The sequence below is a fragment of the Bos indicus genome, chromosome 8, assembly GCF_029378745.1.
Source record: "Bos indicus isolate NIAB-ARS_2022 breed Sahiwal x Tharparkar chromosome 8, NIAB-ARS_B.indTharparkar_mat_pri_1.0, whole genome shotgun sequence".
In the NCBI taxonomy this organism is placed as follows: domain Eukaryota; kingdom Metazoa; phylum Chordata; class Mammalia; order Artiodactyla; family Bovidae; genus Bos; species Bos indicus.
In genome coordinates this window covers 83844975-83868947 of record NC_091767.1, presented here as the reverse complement: position 1 = coordinate 83868947, position 23973 = coordinate 83844975, and the positions used below count along the sequence as shown (strand labels likewise).

The 23973-nt window shown below is 37.7% G+C and overlaps 1 protein-coding gene and 1 non-coding gene across 3 annotated transcripts in view; both read left to right on the top strand.

Moving 5' to 3' along the window:
* Positions 1 to 308: 308 nt before the first annotated feature.
* Positions 309 to 23973, top strand: part of IARS1 (isoleucyl-tRNA synthetase 1) — an 81267-nt gene continuing 57602 nt past the window's right edge. Inside the window, exons 1-7 of one of the 2 annotated variants that reach the window (XM_019966564.2) lie at positions 309 to 428; positions 8305 to 8431; positions 9083 to 9239; positions 9499 to 9618; positions 11891 to 11973; positions 14719 to 14836; positions 21422 to 21569. In XM_019966564.2, coding sequence (XP_019822123.2) covers positions 8313 to 8431; positions 9083 to 9239; positions 9499 to 9618; positions 11891 to 11973; positions 14719 to 14836; positions 21422 to 21569 — 745 coding nt within the window. In that variant the 5' untranslated portion in view covers positions 309 to 428; positions 8305 to 8312. The other variant, XM_019966565.2, reaches the window with a different exon arrangement.
* LOC139184722 (small nucleolar RNA SNORA84) lies at positions 3718 to 3850 on the top strand. Its single transcript, XR_011568286.1, has one exon. It is a non-coding gene; the product is annotated as a small nucleolar RNA SNORA84 (small nucleolar RNA).

Here is a 23973-nt window from a genome sequence, read left to right as displayed (position 1 = left end):
TGGGGAAATGCACATCTGTTCCGTGTAGTGAGGTGAACACCGATGAAGGCAAACATCTTGTGTAACAACGCCCTGTCAAGATGCACAACATGTTTCCTGTGTGCCTCTCCCAATCAGTCTCCGTTTTATAAAACGGTCGCGTCCTCCACCATTGTCCTAGCTGCGTGAAGAACGCAAGGTACAGCGGTCACGCCTGGGACTATACTGCAAGCTTCCCAGTGCACACCTAGGAAAGGCCGGTGGGCGTGATTGGGGCCCACGTTGCCAATCGGCATCCGGCTTGTTGATGGGTGTCAAATGCCGGGCTCTGATTGGCCGTAGCAAACCAGGGCTCTTCCTCTTAGCCTCACGCTGTGTGGACATTGCATCACCCGGCCAAGACATAGACTGGTTTCTTTCAGAGCTACGCCGTCCTGCAGGCCGCTAAGGTACGCTCGGCCTTGCTCGTGGGGCCCCTCAGGTACTCCCTGTCTTGCCCGTGGGGCTCCTCAGGTCACCTTGTCCTGCCCACGGGCCCCTCAGATACGCCCCTTCCTACCCACGGGGACCCATGGTCCCCTCTGGTTCACAAGAATTTTTTTTTAATGTTTATTGGGGGCCGTGGGTTAGTACGTGCATATCCGTTTCCAAGGAAAAGATTGGGAGACGGTCTAAATGGGGCGAAAGAATCCAACCAGATACCAGTCCTGGCTCAGCGGTTTGACCGAGCGTTACAAACCTTGCAAGTTACTCAGCTTCAGCCTGGGATACTGGTAACTAACACTTGTGCCGTTGAGTGACTCAGAGAATTTGGTGTGATCAAGCTCACTGGAGAAGTTCAGAAGGTGGATGAAATTACTTGAAAGTCTAGGTATTCATAAGAACAAATCAAGTCTTAGGTTCCCATAATGAGCATGTATTGCTGGGTGTCTGGGTATTGCTGGTAAGTAAGCGCGGCGTCTCCCGTCTAACAGTCTTTAATACAGTAATTCAGGGGCCCAGATGAGGACCAGTTCTTCGGTGGGAGAAGAAGGCTTCTCAAGAACTGCAGTGGTTTTGGCCCTGAAAATGAATAGTAACTGGAGGAGTAGGTGCAGAGGACTGTAGTATAATGTATAGCAGGATTTTACGTTGTGTGTGATTCAGGAGATGAGGAATTGCTGTATTCACTGTAGCTTCGTGTGAGGAGCAAGTGGGAGACGATGTTTAACTTCCAGCCTTATGAATTTATGATTTTCTTCTTTAGTGAAGTGGTGTTTGAAATGAATACATGAAGGAAGATGAGGGTTTTTTTTAGGTGGGACAGTATTAGTTTTTGCATTCATTCAGCAGTTGCTGAGAAGAAAGGCAGGATGAAACTAGAGGCAAAGCAATTGATTTAGGGATTTTAGTAAATAAGATGAGCTTTTAAAAATTATCGGTAAAATAGTGGACAAAATATCCTTTTCATAAGTGATTATTAAAGAGTGAATTATAGGGAACAGGAGGCACCTCAATGTAGATTGCACTCTAATTATTTATTTTTTTTTTTTATTTTTCTAATTATTTTTGGAAAGATGATTTAGTGACTGGGCAAAGGCAGTAAGAGTAGCATTTGTGAACGAAGAAGTAGTAATAGTTTCCATAGATGGCAAGTAATTGCTGTGATTTAGCATTGCGAGTATTTACAACTTTTATTTTACAGATGATGGAATTGAAGTTTAAAGGTTGAATAACTTTTCCTATAAGCCACATATTAAGTTGTGGCACCAAAACCGTCACATTCCAAAGCCAACCCTCTTAATCATTCTTGCCAAGAGAAGCCCATGGAGTGGGATAGATTGGAAGATCAATTGGGAGGAGTATCACTAAGGATGCTGACAAAGGGATTCGTTTAAATATTTTTGAGCACCTATGCTGTGTAAGCACACAGTAAGACATAAAATAGTAAGAGGTTAGTGAAATGCTTCTGCCAGCAACAAGTTTACAGTTGAATTGGAGAGAGATGCAATATAAATAAACCTTGATGTGTAGGAGAGGAACAGATTCTGGGGACTGGGAATATTTAATTTTGAAAAAGGTGGATTGGTAAATTCCCATAGAGCAGAGTACATTTATGCTAAGTAGTGCTAGAGTATTTAAGAGAAAGGGCCTGAAACTGGAAAGCAGTTATGTCAGCCAAAAGTTTTGTTTCTCAGCAGTATCTAAGAATGTGATATAATTTGGAGTTCGAGTTTTGTAAGAGTAAAGAAAAGGTCAGGAGCAGGAATTGTAGGTAGGATCATGGTGCCCCAGTGAAAAGCCTGAACAGAAACCACTGGGAGTAAGGAACCACTGGGTTTTTTTTTTTTAATACAGAAATGGTACTTCCAGAACTTTTCCATTAGGAAGGTGGTGTGCAGGATATATAGTATTTATTTTTCTCTTGTCATGTCCGACTCTTTGTGACTTCATGGACTGTAGCTTGCCAGGCTCCTCTGTCCATGGAATTCTCCAAGCAAGAGTACTGGAATGGGTAGCCATTCCCTCCTCCAGGGGATCTTCCCTACCCAGGGATCAAACCTGGGTCTCCCATAGTGCAGACAGATTCTTTACTTTCTGAGCCACCAGGGAAACTTGATAAAGTTAATGACATACTCAAAAATAACCAAAACAGTAATATGAAGTAAATAAAAATCTGTTCCTTCACACTTTCCCCATCATATCCTAATCTTTGGTGGTAGCCATTGTTTGGTGGGTAGCCTTCTAAATTAAGTACAAAATTGCTTAAACATAAACTTAGTATATATATGTATATTTTCTAATCACTTGAAAATAATATTTTGCATATAGTATAAATTACTATCAGCAACTGTGACTCACTGTTTTTCAGCATGTTTAAGTAATATGTATGCTTACATATTTTGGTTTATTATTTTTACTGCCTGCGTGGTATTGATGTAACATAGTTTATTTTAGGCTATTACCTATTCTTGGATATTTAAATTGTTTTCAGATATTTGTCTATAGACATGCTTCAGTTGATATCTTTGTACATATTTTACACATTTGCGTAAGTATATCTCTGGCTTGCTGCTGCTGCTGCGTAGTCGCTTCAGTCGTGTCTGACTCTGTGACCCCATAGACGCAGCCCATCAGGCTCCTCTGTCCCTGGGCTTCTCCAGGCCAGAATACTGGAGTGGGTTGCCATTTCCTTCTCCAATGCATGCCTCTCTGGCTTATATGTTAATAAGATGTAAGTTGTTTTTAAAAAAGACTGGAGATGGACCCACCATTGGGGTTAAATTTGACTTAATGTAACAGGTTATGAAAATCTGGGAATGAGGAAGACGGAATAGAGAAATTAGAAGACTTAGAAGTCAGACCCATGTAACTTGGTGATCTTTTGGATGTGGGGATCATCTGGTTGTATTAAAGGTGACTCAGAAATTTCAGGTAATGGGAAGAAATAGTGGAACTACTAGAACTACTAGATATTAAAAATGGGAGCAAGTATGGTAAAGATCATGAGATTTATTTTTAAATTTTTTTGGTGTGCTTTTCCAAGATATGTTGAGGAAAATACAAGTAAAGGTCAAGGAGGGTATCTAGAAATTGCTGAACAGGATGTTGAGGCTAAAGAGGTCAGGAGTCATGGAATAGGGAAGATAGTGGAGACCTTGAATTATAGTTGAAAGGAAGAAGAGGAGATTGCTTCCCTGAGCATGACCTGGTAAGGTTAATCCCCCCTCCTCTTTCTGCTCCCACTTTTACCCACAAGCCCTGTGGTTACTGGATGCTGTTGTGCAGGTACAGCTCTCCAGTGGATATGAGGGGCTAGAGCAATCCTGTGATATATGCATGGGGGCTGTTTCTCCTCAGCAGCTGCCATAGCCCGGTCACTGATACATGACACTTCCTGGAATCAGATCAGATCAGATCAGTCGCTCAGTTGTGTCCGACTCTTTTCAACCCCATGAATTGCAGCATGCCGGGCCTCCCTGTCCATCACCAACTCCCGGAGTTCACTCGGACTCACGTCCATTGAGTCGGTGATGCCATCCAGCCATCTCATCCTCTGTCATCCCCTTCTCCTCCTGCCCCCAATCCCTCCCAGCATCAGAATCTTTTCCAACGAGTCAACTCTATGCATGAGGTGGCCAAAGTAGTGGAGTTTCAGTTTCAGCATCATTCCTTCCAAAGAAATCCCAGGGCTGATCTCCTTCAGAATGGACTGGTTGGATCTCCTTGCAGTCCAAGGGACTCTCAAGAGTCTTCTCCAACACCACAGTTCAAAAGCATCAATTCTTCAGCGCTCAGCCTTCTTCACAGTCCAACTCTCACATCCATACATGACCACAGGAAAAAACATAGCCTTGACTAGACGAACCTTTGTTGGCGAAGTAATGTCTCTGCTTTTGAATATGCTATCTAGGTTGGTCATAACTTTCCTTCCAAGGAGTAAGCGTCTTTTAATTTCATGGCTGAAGTCACCATCTGCAGTGATTTTGGAGCCCAGAAAAATAAAGTCTGACACTGTTTCCACTGTTTCCCCATCTATTTCCCATGAAGTGGTGGGACTGGATGCCATGATCTTCGTTTTCTGAATGTTGAGCTTTAAGCCAACTTTTTCACTCTCCTCTTTCAGTTCCATCAAGAGGCTTTTTAGTTCCTCGAATAGTCAGTGCCATTACATGGGGTCTTTGTATTTGGTCTAATGATGCAGTGGTTCTTAATCTCTGGAGATGTAGAGGCTCACTGGAAATTGTATAAAACTCTAAAGCCATCTTTACAGAAAGCTTAACTCTCATTTTCTTTTAAAAAAATAAAGAAGGAAAAATGTTCAGATAAATAAAATAACAGAACAGTTTAAGAGAAGGACTTAAATTTTGATGTGCATTCTCATCCCCTCAGATCTTGTTAAAATGTAGATTTGGACTCCTTAATCTGAGGAAGGGCTGATGAGTCTACTCCAGTCAGCTTTTATAGATGCTGGAATAATAGGACCAGCCTTGACGAGCATTAAGAGTGACAGACATAAATGTGTTGATATCTGAAGATCTGTTAGTCTTCAGATATAACCTCTTTAAGTTTAAACTGGCCTCTAATAAGGTTGTCACTGATCCAATAGGACTCCTACTACATCAGTAAATGCACAGACTTTAACGCCTCTCTCCATCCTTGAAAGTCTGTGAGTTATAACAAGAGCTGAAGATCCAAAATGCCTTTCAACTTTTGTTTAATAATATTTAATGGCACACTCTGCGGAGAAGGCAATGGCACCCCACTCCAGTACTCTTGTCTGGAAAATCCCATGGATGGAGGAGCTTGGTAGGCTGCAGTCCATGGGGTCGAGAAGAGTCGGACACGACTTCGCGACCTCACTTTCACTTTTTACTTTCATGCATTGGAGAAGGAAATGGCAACCCACTCCAGTGTTCTTGCCTGGAGAATCCCAGGGATGGGGGAGCCTGGTGGGCTGCTGTCTATGGGGTTGCACAGAGTCAGACACGATTGAAGCGACGTAGCAGCAGCAGTAGCAGCAGCAGCAATGGCACACACTCTGGGGCTTCCCAGGTAGCTCTAGTAGTAAGTATGTATCCTGCCTGCCAATGCAGGATACATAAGAGATGCAGGTTCAGTCTCTGGGTTGGTAAGATCCCCTGGAGGAGGGCATGACAGCCCACTCCAGTATTCTTGCCTGGAGAATCCCATGGACAGAGGAGCCTGGCAGGCTACAGTCCATAGGGTCGAACAGAGTTGGGGATGACTAAGGCGACTTAGCATGCACACATGCATGCAAATGGCTTACTCTAATCAGAAAATGGATAGTAGAATTAAATGGCACACATGTTCTTCCTTATTTTTTTCCTGTATAAAACTCAAAGGCACTCTCACATCTCAAAAATGAATAAAAGAGGGACAAAAGGAGAAATACTGCTTGTAACAAACTTTAAAAACAACTTTTTCTAATGTTAAAAATATTAATTAAACAGATCACTCATTTCCGTGTGTGACTCAGACTTCTGTGGCATAAATCTCATTTTCTGTAGATTTTCACTTATGTGCAAAATCAATATCCTTTTGAGTTTTTAATCCCTTGTCTTGGCTGCCAGGAAGCTTACAGTCATATCTTGAATTAGTGTTGGTAATTTAGACCAAGGATCTGCATGATTTAAATTTTCCCTGGTCTTGAATTTCCATATAATTTTAATTTGATTCCCTAATTTTATTTTTAATCAGTTTGTGTATTTGCCATTTCGTGGTCAGTCCTTTAGTTTGTCTCTTCACATTCTCTGTCAAATAAAATAGAATAAAAATGAGTTAACATAGTGAGAACTATATCTTTGAAATTCCATAATTTCTACCATTGCTTTATATACGTAGCTTTTTTTTTTTAATTAAAAAAAATTTTTTTATGGCATAGTTCAGTTATGGTGCTTAGGCTTTGATTTTTCAGAGCTTCTAGAGTCAATTATCTCAGATTGTTATTTGAGTTCTTAAGGTTTTCCGCCTTCTCTGTTTTCTCATTATTAGCATTCCTATCCCATTGTAATCTGATGTTGGCCTGGAAATCTGATCACCAACCTTATTAAAATTATAAAGTGAGAATAAATAGGCTTTGAGGAGAAATGGACTCAAGGATGCTCAGTAGATAGTTAAACCACTAGATAGTTAAACCCAGACTGATCAGGTATTTCTGAATGAGGTTGTTAACTTCTGAAAAAGACACTAAGACCTCTCAGTAGGCACTAAATCAGAGAGGCATAGGGTTTGTCCTTTACAAAATTCATGAGTAAGTAGCACAATTGATAAAATGTAAAATTAAAATAATCTTGGAATTATTTGAATGTAATTCTTATCTTTTTAGCTTTAACATTTTTTAAGGTTTTGCCTGTTTTCCTCAGATTAGGTTGATTCGACAAAAGTGACTGTAGGTAAGAATTTTACCTACTTTGAGATTTATTTTTTCAAATTATTAATGAATTTTTAGTATCATTACAATTGGCAAGGTTTTCTTTTCTTTTAAGAAATGTGTGGTCTGTGATTACTAAATGTTATACTGTAGCTGAAGAATAAATGAGTGTGAATTGGATATAAATTTTGAAATTTAAAAGTACCATATGTTTTTACTTCATACCATATACAAAAATAACTCAAGATGGATCAGTGACCTAACCATAAGAGCTAAAACATCACAACCTTGTTGTCGGTAGTGATTTCTTAGATATGACACTGAAAGTTCAAGTAACAAAACCAGTAAATAATCTGAACTTCACCAAAATTAAAAATGTTTGTGCTTCAAAAAATAGACTATGAAGAAAATAAGAAACAAGCTGTGGAATGGGAAAATTTTGTTTGTAAATCCTGTAACTGATAAGGGGCTTATATCTAGAATGTATAAAGAAGTCTTACAATTTAGCAGTAAAAAGACAGCCCAATTAAACAGTAGGCAAAAGATGAGTAGACATTTCTCCAAAGAAGGTATAAAACGACCAATAAGCTCGGCATCACTAATCATTAGGGAAATGGAAATCAAAAGCACAGTGAGATAGTACTTTATACCACCTAGGATTTCATATAATCCAAAGATGGACAATAAGGAGTGAGGATGTAGAGAAATTGGAATCTTATTCTCTGCTAGGAGAATGTACAATGACACAGCAGCTTTGGAACACATTTTGGCAGTTTCTCAAAAAGTTGAACACAGTTACCATAACCCAGCAGTTTCACTTCTAGGTATTTACCTAAGAGCTGAAAACCAACATCCACATAAAAGCTGCCCTGTCCAAAAGTGAAAACAATGCTAATGTCCATGAACTGAGGAATTTAATAAAGAAAAAGTGTCATATCTGTAAAATGAATTATTATTCAGCCGTAAATGAAAAATGAAGTACGAGTACGTGTTACAACATGGATGAACCTCGAAAACATAATTCTAAGTAAAAGAAGCCAGGCCCAGTAGTCTGTATATACGTAATTTCATTTATGTGAAATGTCCAAAATAGGAAGATCTAGAAAGAAGGCAGAACATTCACCAGAAGTCTAGTGAAGAAGAGGATGGAGAATGACTGCTAATGTTTGCATTTTTTTGGAAGGCTGAAGAGGGAATAGTGATGAAAATGTTTTGAAATTAGAGAGTGGTGGTGGTTGCACAGTCTTGTGTATATACTTTAAAAAGAAAAAGGCAAAAGTGAATTGTACACTTTAAAAGGGTGAACTTTATGGTATGTGAACTTTACCTTTAAAAAGTTTAAAGTACCATGTAGTATCATGGCTAGTGATAGGAACGTTCATTTTAATGTATGGTACTCTGTTATTCCTCGACTTCTCCTTTGAGAATAAAAAATTTGATTTCTCTTGCAGTGACAAAAATGGTTCAACAAGTTCCAGAAAACATCAGTTTTCCTGCTGAAGAAGAGAAAATCTTGCAGTTTTGGTCTGACTTTAATTGTTTCCAGGAATGCTTAAAGCAATCAAAACATAGGCCAAAGTATGTGAATTTCTTTGGTAAAGGTATAGTCTAAAAATAATCATTTTTCAGAATTTCCTATCTCTTTATATATCTCAGTAGTAGATATATGTTGAATGAATGAGTTCTTAATTACTAGAGGTAGATTTAGTTTCTTAAAGAGGTCTTCCAAATAGTTTATATGTCAAGTCTCTTCCTTTCCACTTTTCTTATTATTACCATTCTCATTTAAGCATTTAGACAAGCAGAGTGTAGTAGCTTCCTATTGGGGTTCTTCCTACCTCTAGTCTTCATTCACCTAAAAACCAGTCTTTTCTTTAATTACTGTTTTTATCATGTGTCTCTTCTGCTCAAAAAACCTTATAATAGCTGTTTTTTGGCTTATTTTACAGATAATCTAACTTACGAGCAGGATGAATAATTTCCTTTAGATCATAGAACTAATAAATGAAGAATGGATGGTCTAATGCAGGTCTCTCCAAATGGTCATAATTAGCCTTTTTGAATGCAAGGCCTCCAGTAGATATCTAATCAGTTATGTCTGAGTTTCCTAGCCTTGCAGCTTTTCTTCTCCCCAAAGACTCTACTGTTAGAGTTGCGGTCTATAGTAAAATGCTGTCTTAGTTTTTGCTGTCTATTTTAAAGTAACAACAAATTTTTCTTACCTCTTAGATTTACCTTCTATGATGGGCCTCCTTTTGCAACTGGACTGCCTCACTATGGACATATACTTGCAGGGACAATTAAAGATATAGTTACAAGATATGCTCACCAGAGTGGGTTTCACGTTGACAGAAGATTTGGCTGGGATTGTCATGGTTTACCTGTGGTATGTTTGAGTCATCAGCCATATTATGTTCTGATATTTTAAAATAAGCATTATATTTCAATGTATAATATGTTAAAATATGAATTTTTACTATAATCAGATATTATTCAACTTTATTTCTATAATAGTATGTACAGTTCATTTTCTCTATAGATTTTCTGAGAACTAATTTTTTTAAATCCCTTTTATTTTCTAGCTTTGTTGAATTGCATTTATGTCATAGGGCAGGGATGTTAACAATCTTAATGCAAATTTTCAGGAATATGAAATTGATAAGACCCTGGGAATCAGAGGACCAGAGGATGTAGCCAAATTGGGGATTGCAGAGTATAACAGTCAGTGCCGAGCAATTGTGATGCGATACTCTACTGAATGGAAGGTATAGTTTGTTGTTTTAAGTAGAATTTTTTTAAAAAACTGGTTTTTTAAAGGGGAGTTGAAATACTTTATGATCATTTGTGCTTTTTATGACATGCACCCAAAGTTGACTGTCCTCTTTAAAAGACTGTTTAGCTTCCATCTTCAACTTCATTACCTAAACTGTTAAGCTGAACCCTCTCTTTTCTGATTTCTGTGTTCCTGATTGATCTTCCAAATTTAATCTCCTACCTACCCACAGTGTATGACAGGAATCATGCTGTCCTAGTAAACAGATTAACTAGAATGTTGCAATTTTAAAATTCAGATGTTAAAAATAATTCACATTTGGACTCATGGTTGTTATATTAGCTTGATTCCCATCTTGCCCACTGCTTTTCTAGTCATAGAGCTCCCACAGCTGATGCATTTACGTATTATAACTGTCAAGTCTGGCAGAGCTCTTATCTTCTCTTAATTCTGATGGGCTTAGAAACAAAGGTCTTCAACTTACCCTTTCCTCCCTGCCTCTCGGATTGTTGTACAACTGTACAGATACCTGTATGGGCTTCCCTGGTGGCTCAGAGGTTAAAGCATCTGCCTGGAATGCGGGAGACCCGGGTTTGATCCCTGGGTCGGGAAGATCCCCTGGAGAAGGAAATGGCAACCCACTCCAGTATTCTTGCCTGGAGAATCCCATGGAGGGAGGAGCCTGGTAGGCTGCAGTCCATGGGGTCGCAAAGAGTCGGACATGACTGAGAAACTTCACTTCACAGATACCTGTACAATTCAAAAACATGTCTGGCTTTTATTTTTTTCCGTCTTCATGATCTTACCACTTTTTCAAATTTGCTGTTCCTGCCAGTGGTATCAGTCTTCCAGACTTCAAATTTTAGTCATCATGACCTGTTCAAATGTCAAATTCAAGCAAACTTTTCTTAATATCTCTTATCTGCTAAGTCACTTCAGTCATGTCTGACTCTGTGCGACCCCATAGACAGCAGCCCACTAGGCTCCTCTGTCCCTGGGATTCTCCAGGCAAGAATACTGGAGTGGGTTGCCATTTCCTTCTCCATTGCGTGAAAGTGAAAAGTGAAAGTGAAGTCACTCAGTCGTGCCCGACTCTTAGTGACCCCATGGACTGCGGCCTACCAAGCTCCTCCATCCATGGGATTTTCCAGGCAAGAGTACTGGAGTGGGTTGCCATTGCCTTCTCCAGTCTCTTATCTAGACATTTCTTTTCATTCGTACAGCCTAGTCTTTCAGCCACCATGGTCTTCATTTCTATAACAATCTAATAATTGGTCTCTTGCTCATTTTCTTTCCACTTAGCTTGCCAAGTTATTTCTCTCAAGACTATTTATTGTGCTCTTTCTGCTCAAAACTTATTTTTATTGTTTAATGAAATTTGATTTCACCAACCTAAAAATCAAAGCTCCTTAATTTTCTCCTAACCTAACTTTTCTGAATCTACGTTTATTGCCTGGTCACTAATAGGGGAAAGTCCTGATGATTATAATATACATGTGGGCTTTTTTCCCCCCCCCAAAATAGTATAAAGAGCCTCTGTACCAATCACCCACTTCCCAAAAGCTAACCTTTAATGACTATGGTATAATTATCAAAATCAGGAAATTAACATTGATACAATATTATACACCTATTCAGATTTAACCAGTGTCCACTAATTCTTATTTCTGATGCAAGATCCAGTCTAGGAATACAGATTTCATTTAGTTGTCATATCTCTGCAGTCTCTTTCAATCTGGGACATTCCTTCAGTCTTTTGTCTTCCTGACCCTGTGACTTTTAAAGAATACAGAAATTCCCTCAATGTCTGGTATTTCCTCATGATTCAGTTTGGGTTATACTTTTTTGGCAAAAATGCCTAAGAAGTAACATGAAGCCCTCTTAGTCTGTCATACCAGAAGGCACACAGTGCTGATATGTCTCGTTGGCATTGTTAATGTTGTTCACTAAGGTGATTCTGTGAAGTTTCTCCACTGTCAGGTTTCGGGTTTTCCTTTGTAGTTAGTAAGTACACTGTTTCTTATCACACTGTGACTCATTAATTTTAGCAACCATTGATGATTCATGCCAGCAACGGTTAGATCTGCAGTGTTGGACATTTGGTAGCTTTGATAGACTTTTATGAGTTGTTTACAATATAGATTTACTTGAACTATTGATTGTTCTTCCAAAATCATCATATATAATGAAAATTGCTATGTAATAACATGTCATTGTCTAAAAACTCTAATATTCCTATTTTTTTAATATTCACATGTCTTAAGTCTACTATTACCAGACTTGGCCGATGGATTGACTTTGACAATGACTACAAAACTCTGTATCCACAATTCATGGAATCTGTTTGGTAAGTTTATTTGATGGTATAACTATAATGACTGTTCTATTATATTAGTTAGTAGAGAGATGCTCTAGTATGAATCAGCTTTTTTCATAGTTACCTGAAATCTTTAGGAATTGATTTGTTTTTTCCTTCGTTTTTAAAGACTTAATTTTGCTATGAACCTAAAAATGCTCTAAAAAGAAGAAAAAAGAGGAAGATACAGAGATTTCCCACATGCTTTGTGCCTCCACACATACAGAGCCTCCTCTATTATTAACATCCCCCGCCAGAGTGGTACATTTGTTACAATTCATGAACCTGTATTGAGGGATCATAATCAACTGAAGTCCAGAGTTTCCATTAGGGTTCCCTCTTCTTGTACATTCTTTGGATTTGGACAGATAATGTGATGACATACTTTCCATAATTCTGCTGTCATACAGAGTATTTATATTCCCTGAAATTCTACAGTACTATTCATTCCTTCCACTCCAAAATTTATTTTTAAATTCAGTATATTTTAGATTCTAAGAAGGTATTAATGATACTTGAATTTTTGATGTGTACTTGAATTTTTTACTGAGAGAAATTATATATGCAGTCACTGTTTCCTAACAGATTCAAAATTAATTTTGCTTCCTTTAACTGTAAATAAGAATTGTTGCAATGCCAGTTTTGATAGGTAATTTAACTTGAGCTTCCTACAGTAGTCTGAGAATCATTACATATCATTAATTGGCAAACAATTATTATGGCTACAAAATGCCCTGTGTACATAACTCAGACCTTGAGGAAGTCCTGCTTTTGTTAAGTTATGTATAATTACAGGTGAGTTGCAAAGATCTTTTGTAGGATTCTTTTTTTTTTTTTTGGCCCTACACTGAAGTGCTTGTGCTTCTTACTGTCTCCTGTCTCCCTGATTACATCTCTATTAGTCAAGATCTGTTGCACATGCTTGGCACATGTCCTTTGAGGAGCTAGATATCTAGGGCAGTTCTCAGACCCTCTGACTCTAATGTACCCCTGTGAGTGCATCTCCAGACCCATGTATCCAAGGGTAGAAGTTGATTAAATTCTCTGACAAGGCAGGAACTTTGGACAGGAACTTTCTTCCTATTTCGCTGACAAGCTGGAGTTCTCATGACTAGTGCATTGTAAAAAAGCAGGGTTTCTGTTAAATATCTGAAAAAGAAGGTATTCTTTATGCTCTAGATCAGCATTTAAGTATTTAGCACTTAAATGTGGTTGGTATGACTGAGAATGAGTTTCTAATTTTAGTAAATTTAAATGAGCACGTGTGGCTAGTGCTACCACAGTAGACAGTGCAGCTTTACATCGTACTTCTTTATTTACATTCAAACATATTTCAGTCAGGGGAAAACCATTCAAAGCCTCTCAGCATTAGAATGTTAGTTATTCCTGAGGAACATGTTGGCATATAAATAAGGCACATAAACCTAGCGTGAATATAAAAATAATAGTAGGTGATACATTTAAAATGATAATGATGATAATTTGGATTGAGTTGGTACTTTTGAGTATATATAAAGTACGTCCATATCCCTTTTCCCAGATGATTCAGAAAGTCCTGTGAATTGGGGTCAGACCCTGTTGGAGGTAAAGGCAAGTGACTGTGATTTCTCTGAGATCACTCAGCGAGTTATATGGCTCTTAGGCTTGAATCTGGGTCTTAATGATATCAAATCTGACAGTTCCTCTGGGATCCTGTGAATGTACTTGAATCAGAGTATATCATTTAAAGTTTAAACTTGGGATATTTGTTACAAGACACCAGGCTTTCAGACTTTATTCAAAGTCAAGGAAATTTGATTACCATGAAAATTTGTGCACAGTTTTTTCACAAAAATGTATTTTAGCATATGGGAGAGAATTTAATTCATTTATTGTTCCAAGTACTTAGGACTCAAACTACAAAAATGAGTTAAATAAAGGCAGAATTAAGTAAGGATTCCCACCAAATGCATTCTTGTATCTGTCTGGGAAAGGTGACTGGTTACCACAGGAGAACCTGGGATGACTGTTTTGCAGTGTCTTGGTGTATTTAGCATAAAGCAACATGCTTCAGTGTTTAATAAACATTCTTGACTGACTATAGGAGAGAGATCTGATCCTAATCCCAATTATTTCTACTTTAGCCTTTGTAAAACTGTCCATTATAGTGAAATTTAAACAATACACCAGAAGAGTATGAAGAAAAACAAAAAACCTAAAATCCCAACTGTAAGTTAATACATTGATGGAAACCTATTTTTTTTAGCATCTCTAAAAATATAAATATGTATACATATTTATACATATTTACAGTTTTACATAATTGGTACCTCATTGTACAATATGGTGTCAATTGCTTTTCTCAGTCAACATCAAGTCATGAGCATCTTTCTGTGTCAGCAGATACTAGCACTTTTAATGTCTACATTGTTTTTATTTAGTCGCTAAGTGGTGTCTGACTCTTTGCGACCCCATGGATTGTAGCCTGCCAGGCTCCTATGTCCATGGGATTCGCCAGGCAAGAATACAGTAGTGGATTATTGTTTCCCTCTCCAGGTTTAATGTCTACATAATATCTCATTATACTAATCTGTTATAATTTACCAGCTATTCACTGGTTGAGAGACATTGTGTTTCTATGTCTTTGCCTGTCAGATACTCTGCAAACGGAAACTAGACTGGCATAAATGTTTGTATTTGGGAAAACAGGATTTTGGTGATGTAATTTTTGAAAAATTCTTTCTCTTTACTTGCCAGGTGGATCTTCAAACAACTCTATGATAAAGGCCTTGTTTATAGAGGTGTGAAAGTCATGCCCTTCTCCACTGCATGCAATACTCCACTCTCCAACTTTGAATCTCACCAGAATTACAAGGTATGTGAGATGGCATTGGACATTAAGTTATGGAATCAGAAGTTAAATGGTTGTATGATCATGGTAACTTAGTCCCGGTGTGGAACGTTAAGCCTGGGGAGTAATATAAATGATGTATCTTAATGTGATGTGTGCACGTGTGCTCTTAGTTTTGTCTGACTCTTTGCGACCTCATGGACTGTGGCCTGCCAGGCTCCTCTGTTCATGGAATTTTCCAGGCAAAAATATTGGACTGGGTTTCCATTTCCTTCTCCAGGGGATCTTCCCACTTAGGGATCAAACCCATGTCTCTTGCTTCTCCTGTGTTGGCAGGCAGTTTTTTATGAACTGAGCCACTGGGGAAGCCCTCGGCTGGTCTTAATAGATAGATTTTGATTGATAGATTTTGCTTATTTTAACCATATTTTTATGCCTCTCTTTGTTTAACAAGTCCAGCTGTGCTCTATTTTTCTCAAGTCACTTGTTTCGTAAGGCTTATTGCTTAGGATTATTTTATGCCTCGTCTAAGACCTTGTAATATCATTTATTTGTCAAAAGTATTTGGAAGAAAATCTGATTTGCAATTAGTGGTGTGTTATGATCTTTTCTTTGATGAATGAAATAACTTGCTGTCTTTGGTATAAGAATTTAAACATGTCTTATATTTACACAGTGTACTTTGTTCAGTCATTCAGTTGTGTCCAACTCTTGGCGACACCAAGGACTACAGCATGCCAGGCTTCCCTGTCCTTCACCATTTCCCAGAGCTTGCTCAAACTCATGTCCATTGAGTCAGTGATGCCATCCAGCCATCTTGTTCTCTGTTGTCCCCTGCTTCTCCTACCTTCAATCTTTCCCAGCATCAGGGTCTTTTCTGCTGAGTCAGCTCTTTGCATCAGGTGGCCAAAGTATTGGAGCTTCAGCATCAGTCCTTCAAAAGAATATTCAGGATTGATTTCCTTTAGGATTGACTGGTTTGATCTCCTTGCAGTCCAGGGGACTCAGTGTACTGCTTTACCTTATCCAGAGAGATAGTAAAGACTGTAAGTCTTTAGAAATAAGAGGTATCTGTTCTCATGTGTTTGTATTCAAGTGGTGGTTTTATTTCTGATATTATTTAACCCTCTGTTTTTAAAGGACTTCGATTTGTTCAGAATTCTTATTTCATGGCTAGGTTTGGAAATTATTAAAACTTGCATTTCGGATGCATTTTCCATCTTAGAGAATGCTTTCAACATCTCATTAGATTGTTCTTAGGGACTCCTGTTATTGTATTTTTTTAATAAAATATATTAAGACATAAAAATGTAGAGATTAATATAATAACTGTTGAGTACCAAAGGCTTAAAACTTTGTCAGATCTGATTATATTGCTGTATTTTCTTCCTTCTTAAAAACATTTTAACGTGAAGAATTTCAAGCATGCACAAAACTAGACAGTAATTAGCTAACTCTCCTGTGCCTATCATGTATCCCCAACAGTCTCTATAGCCAGTCCTGCCCCATCTGCACTACAGTTATTTCTCCCAGATGCTTTTTCAAAAGCAAATAATAGACATGTCATTTTATTGATAAGTAATCCATTATGTACCTTACTATTGTCACACCTTAAAAAGTCATCATCAATCATTTTTAATATTCTTAGTGTTAAATATTCTGTAATTGTTCAACTGCTGGATATCATCAGTGTTCACATTTCTGTTTGTCTCTAAATAGCATCTTTTTCCCCTAAGGTTATTTCTAGTTGTTTGTTTTTAATCCAGACCTAAGGAAAGTTCATACCCAGTAATAGTTGTCTCTTAGATCTTTTTTAATGCGTAGGTCTCCATTTCTGTTTTTGTGTTCTTCTTTTGCTTCCCTCACCCCCGCCCACCCCCCACCTTTGCAAATCATTGTTTGGGTAACAGGTTTTGCTTTGTTGAGTTTCCCATGATCTGAATTTTAATGATCACTACTTCATAATCTGATTTAACATTTTCTCTGTCCTCTGAATTTTATAGATATAAGTACTTTGTTTCTCTGTTTGTTTTTTCTTTGACCGTATATAATAGAGGTCGGTATTTGTTTTTATTTGGACATGCACAGATCTTAAGCATACCAAGTAATGGATTGCACTGGGGAATTCCTTGGTGATCCGGTGGTTAGGACTCTGAGCTTTCACTTCGGAGGGTACAGGTTTTGTCCCTGGTCTTGCAACTAAGATCCTGCCAACCCTGTGCCATGGCCAAAAGAATTAAAAATAAAATGGGTTTCACTAAAAGCATCTATTTTTTTCAAATACATCAAATATCACAGATAACAGTTGATTAGTTTTGTCTGGTTCTGTACTTTGAAGAAATGGGAAGATATACTATGTATTCTTTTCTTTCTGGCTTTTCTCACTCAGCATTGCTTGTGATAGTCATCCATGTTTTATAGAGTTATGGATCTTTTGTTCTAATTACTGTGTAGGTAAATATACCACAGTTTGTTTATTTATACCACCTTTCTCTTTTCCATTTCTTTCTTTACATCCTGATAGGTAACCACTATGCTCAATTTGAGGTTTCTTAATTATGCATATTTTTATATTTTTACTATGTACATAAGTATTCATTAACAGTATATACTGTTTTTTATATATGTTTCTTAGTATCATCCATTATTCTTATTCTGAACCTTGCCTTCTACAAAAACATTATGTTTTAAAATTCCTTCTCATTTATACATGTAGCTTTAAGTTTAATTTTAACTGCTGTTTAGCAGTGGATGAGATGGTTGGATAGCATCACTGACTCAGTGGCCGTGAACTTGGGCAAACTGTAATAGATAGAGGGGGCAGGGAGGCCTGACGGGCTGCAGTCCGTGGGGTCACGAAGAGTCAGACACAAGTTATCGAATGAGCAACAACATAGCAGTGACCCCCAGCCTTTTGGGAGCCAGGGACTGATTCTGTGGAAGACGGTTTTTCCACAGACCAAGTGAGGGGATGGTTTGGGGATGATGCAAGCACATTACATTAATTGTACACATTATTTCTGTTATTATTATATCACCTTTAGTTTTTAGCTTATTTAACTTATATGCAGAGTACATCATGCAAAATGCCGGGCTGGATGACCTACAAACTGGAGTCAAGATTGCCAGGGGAAATACCAATAACCTCAGATATGCAGATGACACCACCCTTATGGCAGAAAGTGAAGAAGAACTAAAGAGCCTTTTGATGAAAGTGAGAGAGAAGAGTGAAAAAGTTGGCTTAAAACTCAGCATTCAAAAAACTAAGATCATGGCATCCAGTCCTATTACTTTATGGCAAATAATTGGAGAAACAATGGGAACAGTGGCTAACTTTATTTTTCTGGGCTCCAGAATCACTGCAGATGGTGACTGCAGCCAAGAAATTAAAAGATGCTTGCTCCTTGGAAGAAAAGCTATGGCCAACCTAGATAGCATATTAAAAAGCAGAGATGTTACTTTACCAACAAAGGTCTGTCTAGTCAAAGCTATGGTTTTTCCAGTAGTCATGTATGGATGTGAGAGTTGGACCATTAAGAAAGCTGAGTGCTGAAGAATGCTTTTGAACTGTGATGTTGAAGTCTCTTGAGAGTCCCTTGGACTGCAAGGAGATCAAACCAGTCCATCCTAAAGGAAATCAATCCTGAATATTCATTGGAAGGACTGATGCTGAAGCTCAACCTCCAGTACTTTGGCCACCTGGTGCAAAGAACTGACTCATTTGAAAAGACCCTGATGCTGGGAAAGATTGAAGACAGGAGAAGGGGATGACAGAGGATGAGATGGTTGGATGGCATCACCGACATAATAGACATGAGTTTGAGTAGGCTCCGGTAGTTGGTGATGGATGGGGAAGGCTGGTATGCTGCAGTCCATGGGGTCACAGAGAGTTGGATCTGACTGAGCAACTGAACTGAACTGAACTGATTACATCACCTCCACCTCAGACCATCAGGGATTAGATCCCAGAGGTTTGGGACCCCTGCTGCATGTGTGTGTGTTCATTCGTTTCCAACTCTGTGACTCCATGGGTTGTAGCGCAGCAGGCTCCTTCGTCTGGAATTTTCCAGGTGAGAATACTGGAGTAGTTTGCCATTTCCTCCTCCAGCGAATCTTATGAACCCAGGAATTGGACCCAGGGATCAAACCCCCATCTCTTACAGCTCCTGGATCTTTTCATATAATAAATAGGTTACAATTTATCTGTTAATTCTTTCAATAGATACTTGAATTGTTCAGAGGGCTCCAGTTTTTTGTTTTTTTTTTTCTTCAAATGGTAACAGTGTTGTTCCAAACATTTTGTAATACAAATCCTTGTGTACTATGCTGCAGTTTTCTTTGGTAACTAAATTTTTACATGTTAGTTTCCTATAGTAGTTTGGTCCTAGAGTTTTCAAAGTTTATACTCATCTATATAGTAAATAGATATATTTTCTTACTGGGAAAGAGCAAGCTGTAGGGAAGTAAATTGAGTTAACGAAGAAAATCCTTCCAGACTTTTCCAAAAGATAATTGAGCATACACACCCAAACTAAATGATGGTATATAAAAATACTTGCTTTTTATATTGTCTTAATTTTTAGTTTCTAGAAGTCTGGTTGATGTGTTTATTTATGAAGCTTATGCTCATTGTGGAAAATTTAGAAGCCATAGAAGATATTAAGAAGAAGGAGAAAATTATAATCCCAGTACCCAAAGGAAATCACTATTAATGTTTTATTTTAGGTTTCCCTTTAGTGGCTTTTTTTATTTTTTAAGTTTTTTATGTTCATTACTATATATATATTAGAATTAATATAGTACCTATTTCCTGACTTAATAAGACAGCATTTTTTTTGCTCTTCCATTTCCTTGCTCTATTCCATATACTTGTACAAAATGAATGTATATTTGAAGCCAACACCCTGATAAAGTTCAAAAGGAGCCTTATCAATTAATCTATCAAGAGCTCTCCCTTCTCATGGTCCTTTCAGTTTAGTATGTATCACCCTACTCCTTTATAGTTACTGCTGTCCTCATTCCAGCCTCATTGTTCAGTGATTCTCTACTAAGTATAAATACAATAGTACAGTTTGTTCTTTTTTGTCTGTCTGACTTGTCTTGCTCAAGATTGTGTTTCTGGAAGTCATCCATGTTGTATGTAGTTGTAGATCATTTTACATACTGCCAAGTATTTAACTTATCTATTCTAATGGTTGGAGAAGGCAATGGCGCCCCACTCCAGTACTCTTGCCTGGAAAATCCCATGGACGGAGGAGCCTGGTAGGCTGCAGTCCATGGGGTCGCTAAGAGTCGGATACGACGGAGCGACTTCACTTTCACTTTTCACTTTCATGCATTGGAGAAGGAAATGGTAACCCACTCCAGTGTTCTTGCCTGGAGAATCCCAGGGACGGGGGAGCCTGGTGGGCTGCCGTCTGTGGGGTCGCACAGAGTCGGACATGACTGAAGTGACTTAGCAGCAGCAGCTTAGCATTCTAATGGTTAAATGTATGTATTTATTTGGCTGTGTCAGATCTTAGTTGTGGCGTGTGAGATCTTTTTTTGAGGCTCATAGACTACCTAGTTGTGGCACATGGGCTTCAGTAGCTGCCAAGTGGGCTCAGTTGTTCCACGACATGTCGGATCTTAGTTCCTGACCAGTGATTGAACGTGCTTCCCTGGCATTGCACGACAGAGTCTTAGCCACTGGACCACCAGAGAAGTCCCTATCCCTTCTAATGTTGATTGCCATTTGGGTAATATCTAGTTATTGGCTGTTAATGAATATTCTAGAACTTGAGTTTTGGGGAGTATATATAGACATTTCTGTTGCTTACATTCCCAGGTGTGGAATTATTGTGTATAAGATATACTTACATTTAGCTCTAGTACTAGAGTTGGCAAACTATGTAAAGGGCCAGATAGTACTTATTTTAGACTTCGTAAGCCACATGGTCTGTCAGTCCTGTCAAAACCATTCTTAGCTCTTGGGCTGTACAAAAAACTGGTAATGGCCAGATTTGACTCAAGGACCATGCTTCATTGTCTCTCACTTTTAAAGACTTTTCCAAAGGGGTTATACTGATTTATACCTCCACTAGACTGCTATGATTACACTGCATCCTTGCCAACATTTAGTATTTTCTTTTTTTTTTTTTGCTCTGGTCATGCTCTAATTGTGTACTAAGGATTATTTTTGACATAATTCAGATTTCCTGAAAAGTTGAAAACACAATTCTCATATACCCTTCAGTGAAATTTTTATTAATATATTTTTGAATAAATAATAGCTGTTTTCCAAAATAGTTATTTTATTGACCTAACTCTTTATGGACTTTATAAAATAGATCATTGTAATAGTGAAATCTCCATTAGGTATCCCTCTTGATAAATTTTAAATATTTTAATTGTGACTACTAAGGTAATTATTAAAGCATTTCTTTATATAAAAATGTATTTGGAATTTCTTGCTTTGTATTTCCTTCTTACAAATATGGCAGATTTTTTTTTAAAAGCTCAGCTTATTCTGAAAATCAAATTATTGTATTCTTTAGGATCAGTTCCTTTTTCTTGCAAGTTTGCTATTACGAATTTTATAAAAGAATATTTTATCTCATTTGATTTCAGGATGTTCAAGATCCTTCAATATTTGTAACTTTCCCTTTGGAGGAAGATGAAAATATTTCTTTGGTTGCCTGGACAACTACTCCCTGGACTCTTCCTAGTAACCTTGCCCTGTGTGTTAATCCCGACTTGCAGTATGTGAAGATTAAAGGTAAGTGTGAGCCTCGTTCTTTATGATTGATATGAATAAAATAATTTTAATGAATGAAAGCTGACATTTCCTTCCTTTTTTATTTTTTTAACTTTTTGAATTAAAGTATAGTTGACACACATTGTGTTAGTTTCAGGCTTCCCAGGTTGCACTAGTGGTAAGGAACACCCTTGCCAGGTAAAGAACCTGCCTGCCAGTGCACAAGAGGCAAGAGACTTGGGTTTGATCCTTAGGTCAGGAAGATTCCCTGGAGGAGGAAATGACAACCCACTCCAGTATTCTTGCGTGGAGAATCCTATGGACAGAGGAGCCTGGCAGGCTACTGTCATAGGGTTGCAAAGATTAGGACACAACTGAAACAACGTAGCACATATTAGTTTCAGGTTTACCGCAAAGTAATTAGATGTTTGTATACATTGGGTAATAAACATCACAGTAAGTCTAGTTAACATCTGTAATACTTACAGAATTGTTTTCTTGTGGTGAGACCTTTTAAGATCTGCTCTCAGTAATTTTCAAGTATGCAATATAGTATTATTAACTATGGTTTCCATGCTATAAATTTTATCCCCATGCCTTATTTTATAATTGGAAGTTTATACCTTTTGACTTCCTTTACTCATTTTGTCACCCCCTCTTCCTCATATTCTGCCTCTGATAACCACCAGTCTGTTATCTGTATGCATGAGGTATATTTTTTTTGTTTTGATTTTGTTTTTATTCTACATAAAAGTGAGATGATGTGTCTTTTTTTTACTTCTTTCACTTAAGATCTATCCATGATGTTTTAAACAGCAAAATTTCATTCTTTCTTATAGCCAAATAGCTTTTCATTGTATATATATATACCAGATTTTCTTCATCCATCCATCCACTGATGGACACAGGTTGTTTCTAAGACTTGGCTCTTGTAAATAATGCTACAATGAACATGGGTTGCAGATATCTTTCAAGTTAGTGTTTTCATTTTCTTTGTGTAAATACCCAAAAGTAGAATGACTGGATCATACGTGTTTTTAACTTTGTTGAGTAACTGCCATACTGTTTTCCATAGTGGCTACATCAATTTACATTCCCATCAGCAGTGTACAAAGGTTCTATCTTCTCCATATCCTTGCCGACACTTGTCTCTTGTGAATACAGCCATTCCATCAGGTATGAGGTGATACCTTATTAGGGTTTTGATTTGTGTATCCATGATGACTAGTGATATTGAGCATCTTTTCATGTACCTGTTGGATATCTGTATGTCTTCTTTGGAAAAATATCTATTCAGATCTTCTACCCATTTATTTATTCATTTGCTGTTGCACTGTGTGAGTTCTTTTTATAATTTTGATGTTAGCCCCTTATCAGATATTTGATATACAGATATTTTCTTGCATGGTTGCCTTTTCATTTTGTTGATTACATTTGCTATGCAGAAGCTTTAGTGTGATGTAGTCCCACTTTTTTTTTTTTGCTTCTGATTTCTTTTGTTGTCAAGTCAAAAACAAACAAAAACATTGCCAAGACCAACATCAGGGAGTTTATCAAATATGTTTTGTGGGGAATTTTTTTTCCCCCACATTGAGCAGCGTGTGAAACTTCCCCAACTAGGAGCAGTGATCAGACTCATGCCCCCTGCAGTGAAAGTGCAGAGTCTTAGCCACTGGACCACCAGGGAAGTCCAGTCAGCTATGTTTTCATGAAGAAATCTTAGGGTTTCAGGTCTTATGTCCAAGTCTTTAATTCATTTGTGTTAATTTCTGTACATGGCATGAGAGAGTGATCTAGTTCTCCCAACACTATTTATTGAAGAGACTCTCCTTTCTCTATTGTATATTCTTGGCTCCTTTGTTGTATATGAATTGTCTATATATATGTGAGTTTATTTCTGGACTCTCTGTTTTGTTCCATACTGTTGTGATTACTGGAGCTTTGTAATATAGTTTGAAATAAATAAGTGTTCTGCCTTCAGCTTTGTTCTTCTTTCTCAAGACTGAATGGACTTTTCAGGATCTTTTGTGGGTTGATATAGATTTTAAGAATGTTGACTGTATTTCTGTGAAAAATGCCATTGAAATATTGACAAAAATTGCACTGAATCTAGAATTATTTGAGTAGTATGGACATTTTAACACTGTTAATTCTTCGAGTCCCTGAGTACGGAATTCTTTTCCATTTATTTGTGTCTTTAATTTCTTTCATCAGTGTCTTAAACTTTTCAGTGTCTTGGTCTTTCATTTACTCTTAAGCTTGTTCCTAGGTATTTTATTCTTTGTGATACAATTGTAAATGCAGTTATTTTCTCTCTTTATGATAGTTCATTATTGGTGTGTAGAAATGCAGTGAATTTCAGTATGTTGATTTTGTATCCTACAACTTTACTGCATTTGTTTTTTAGTTCTAAGTTTTTGATGGA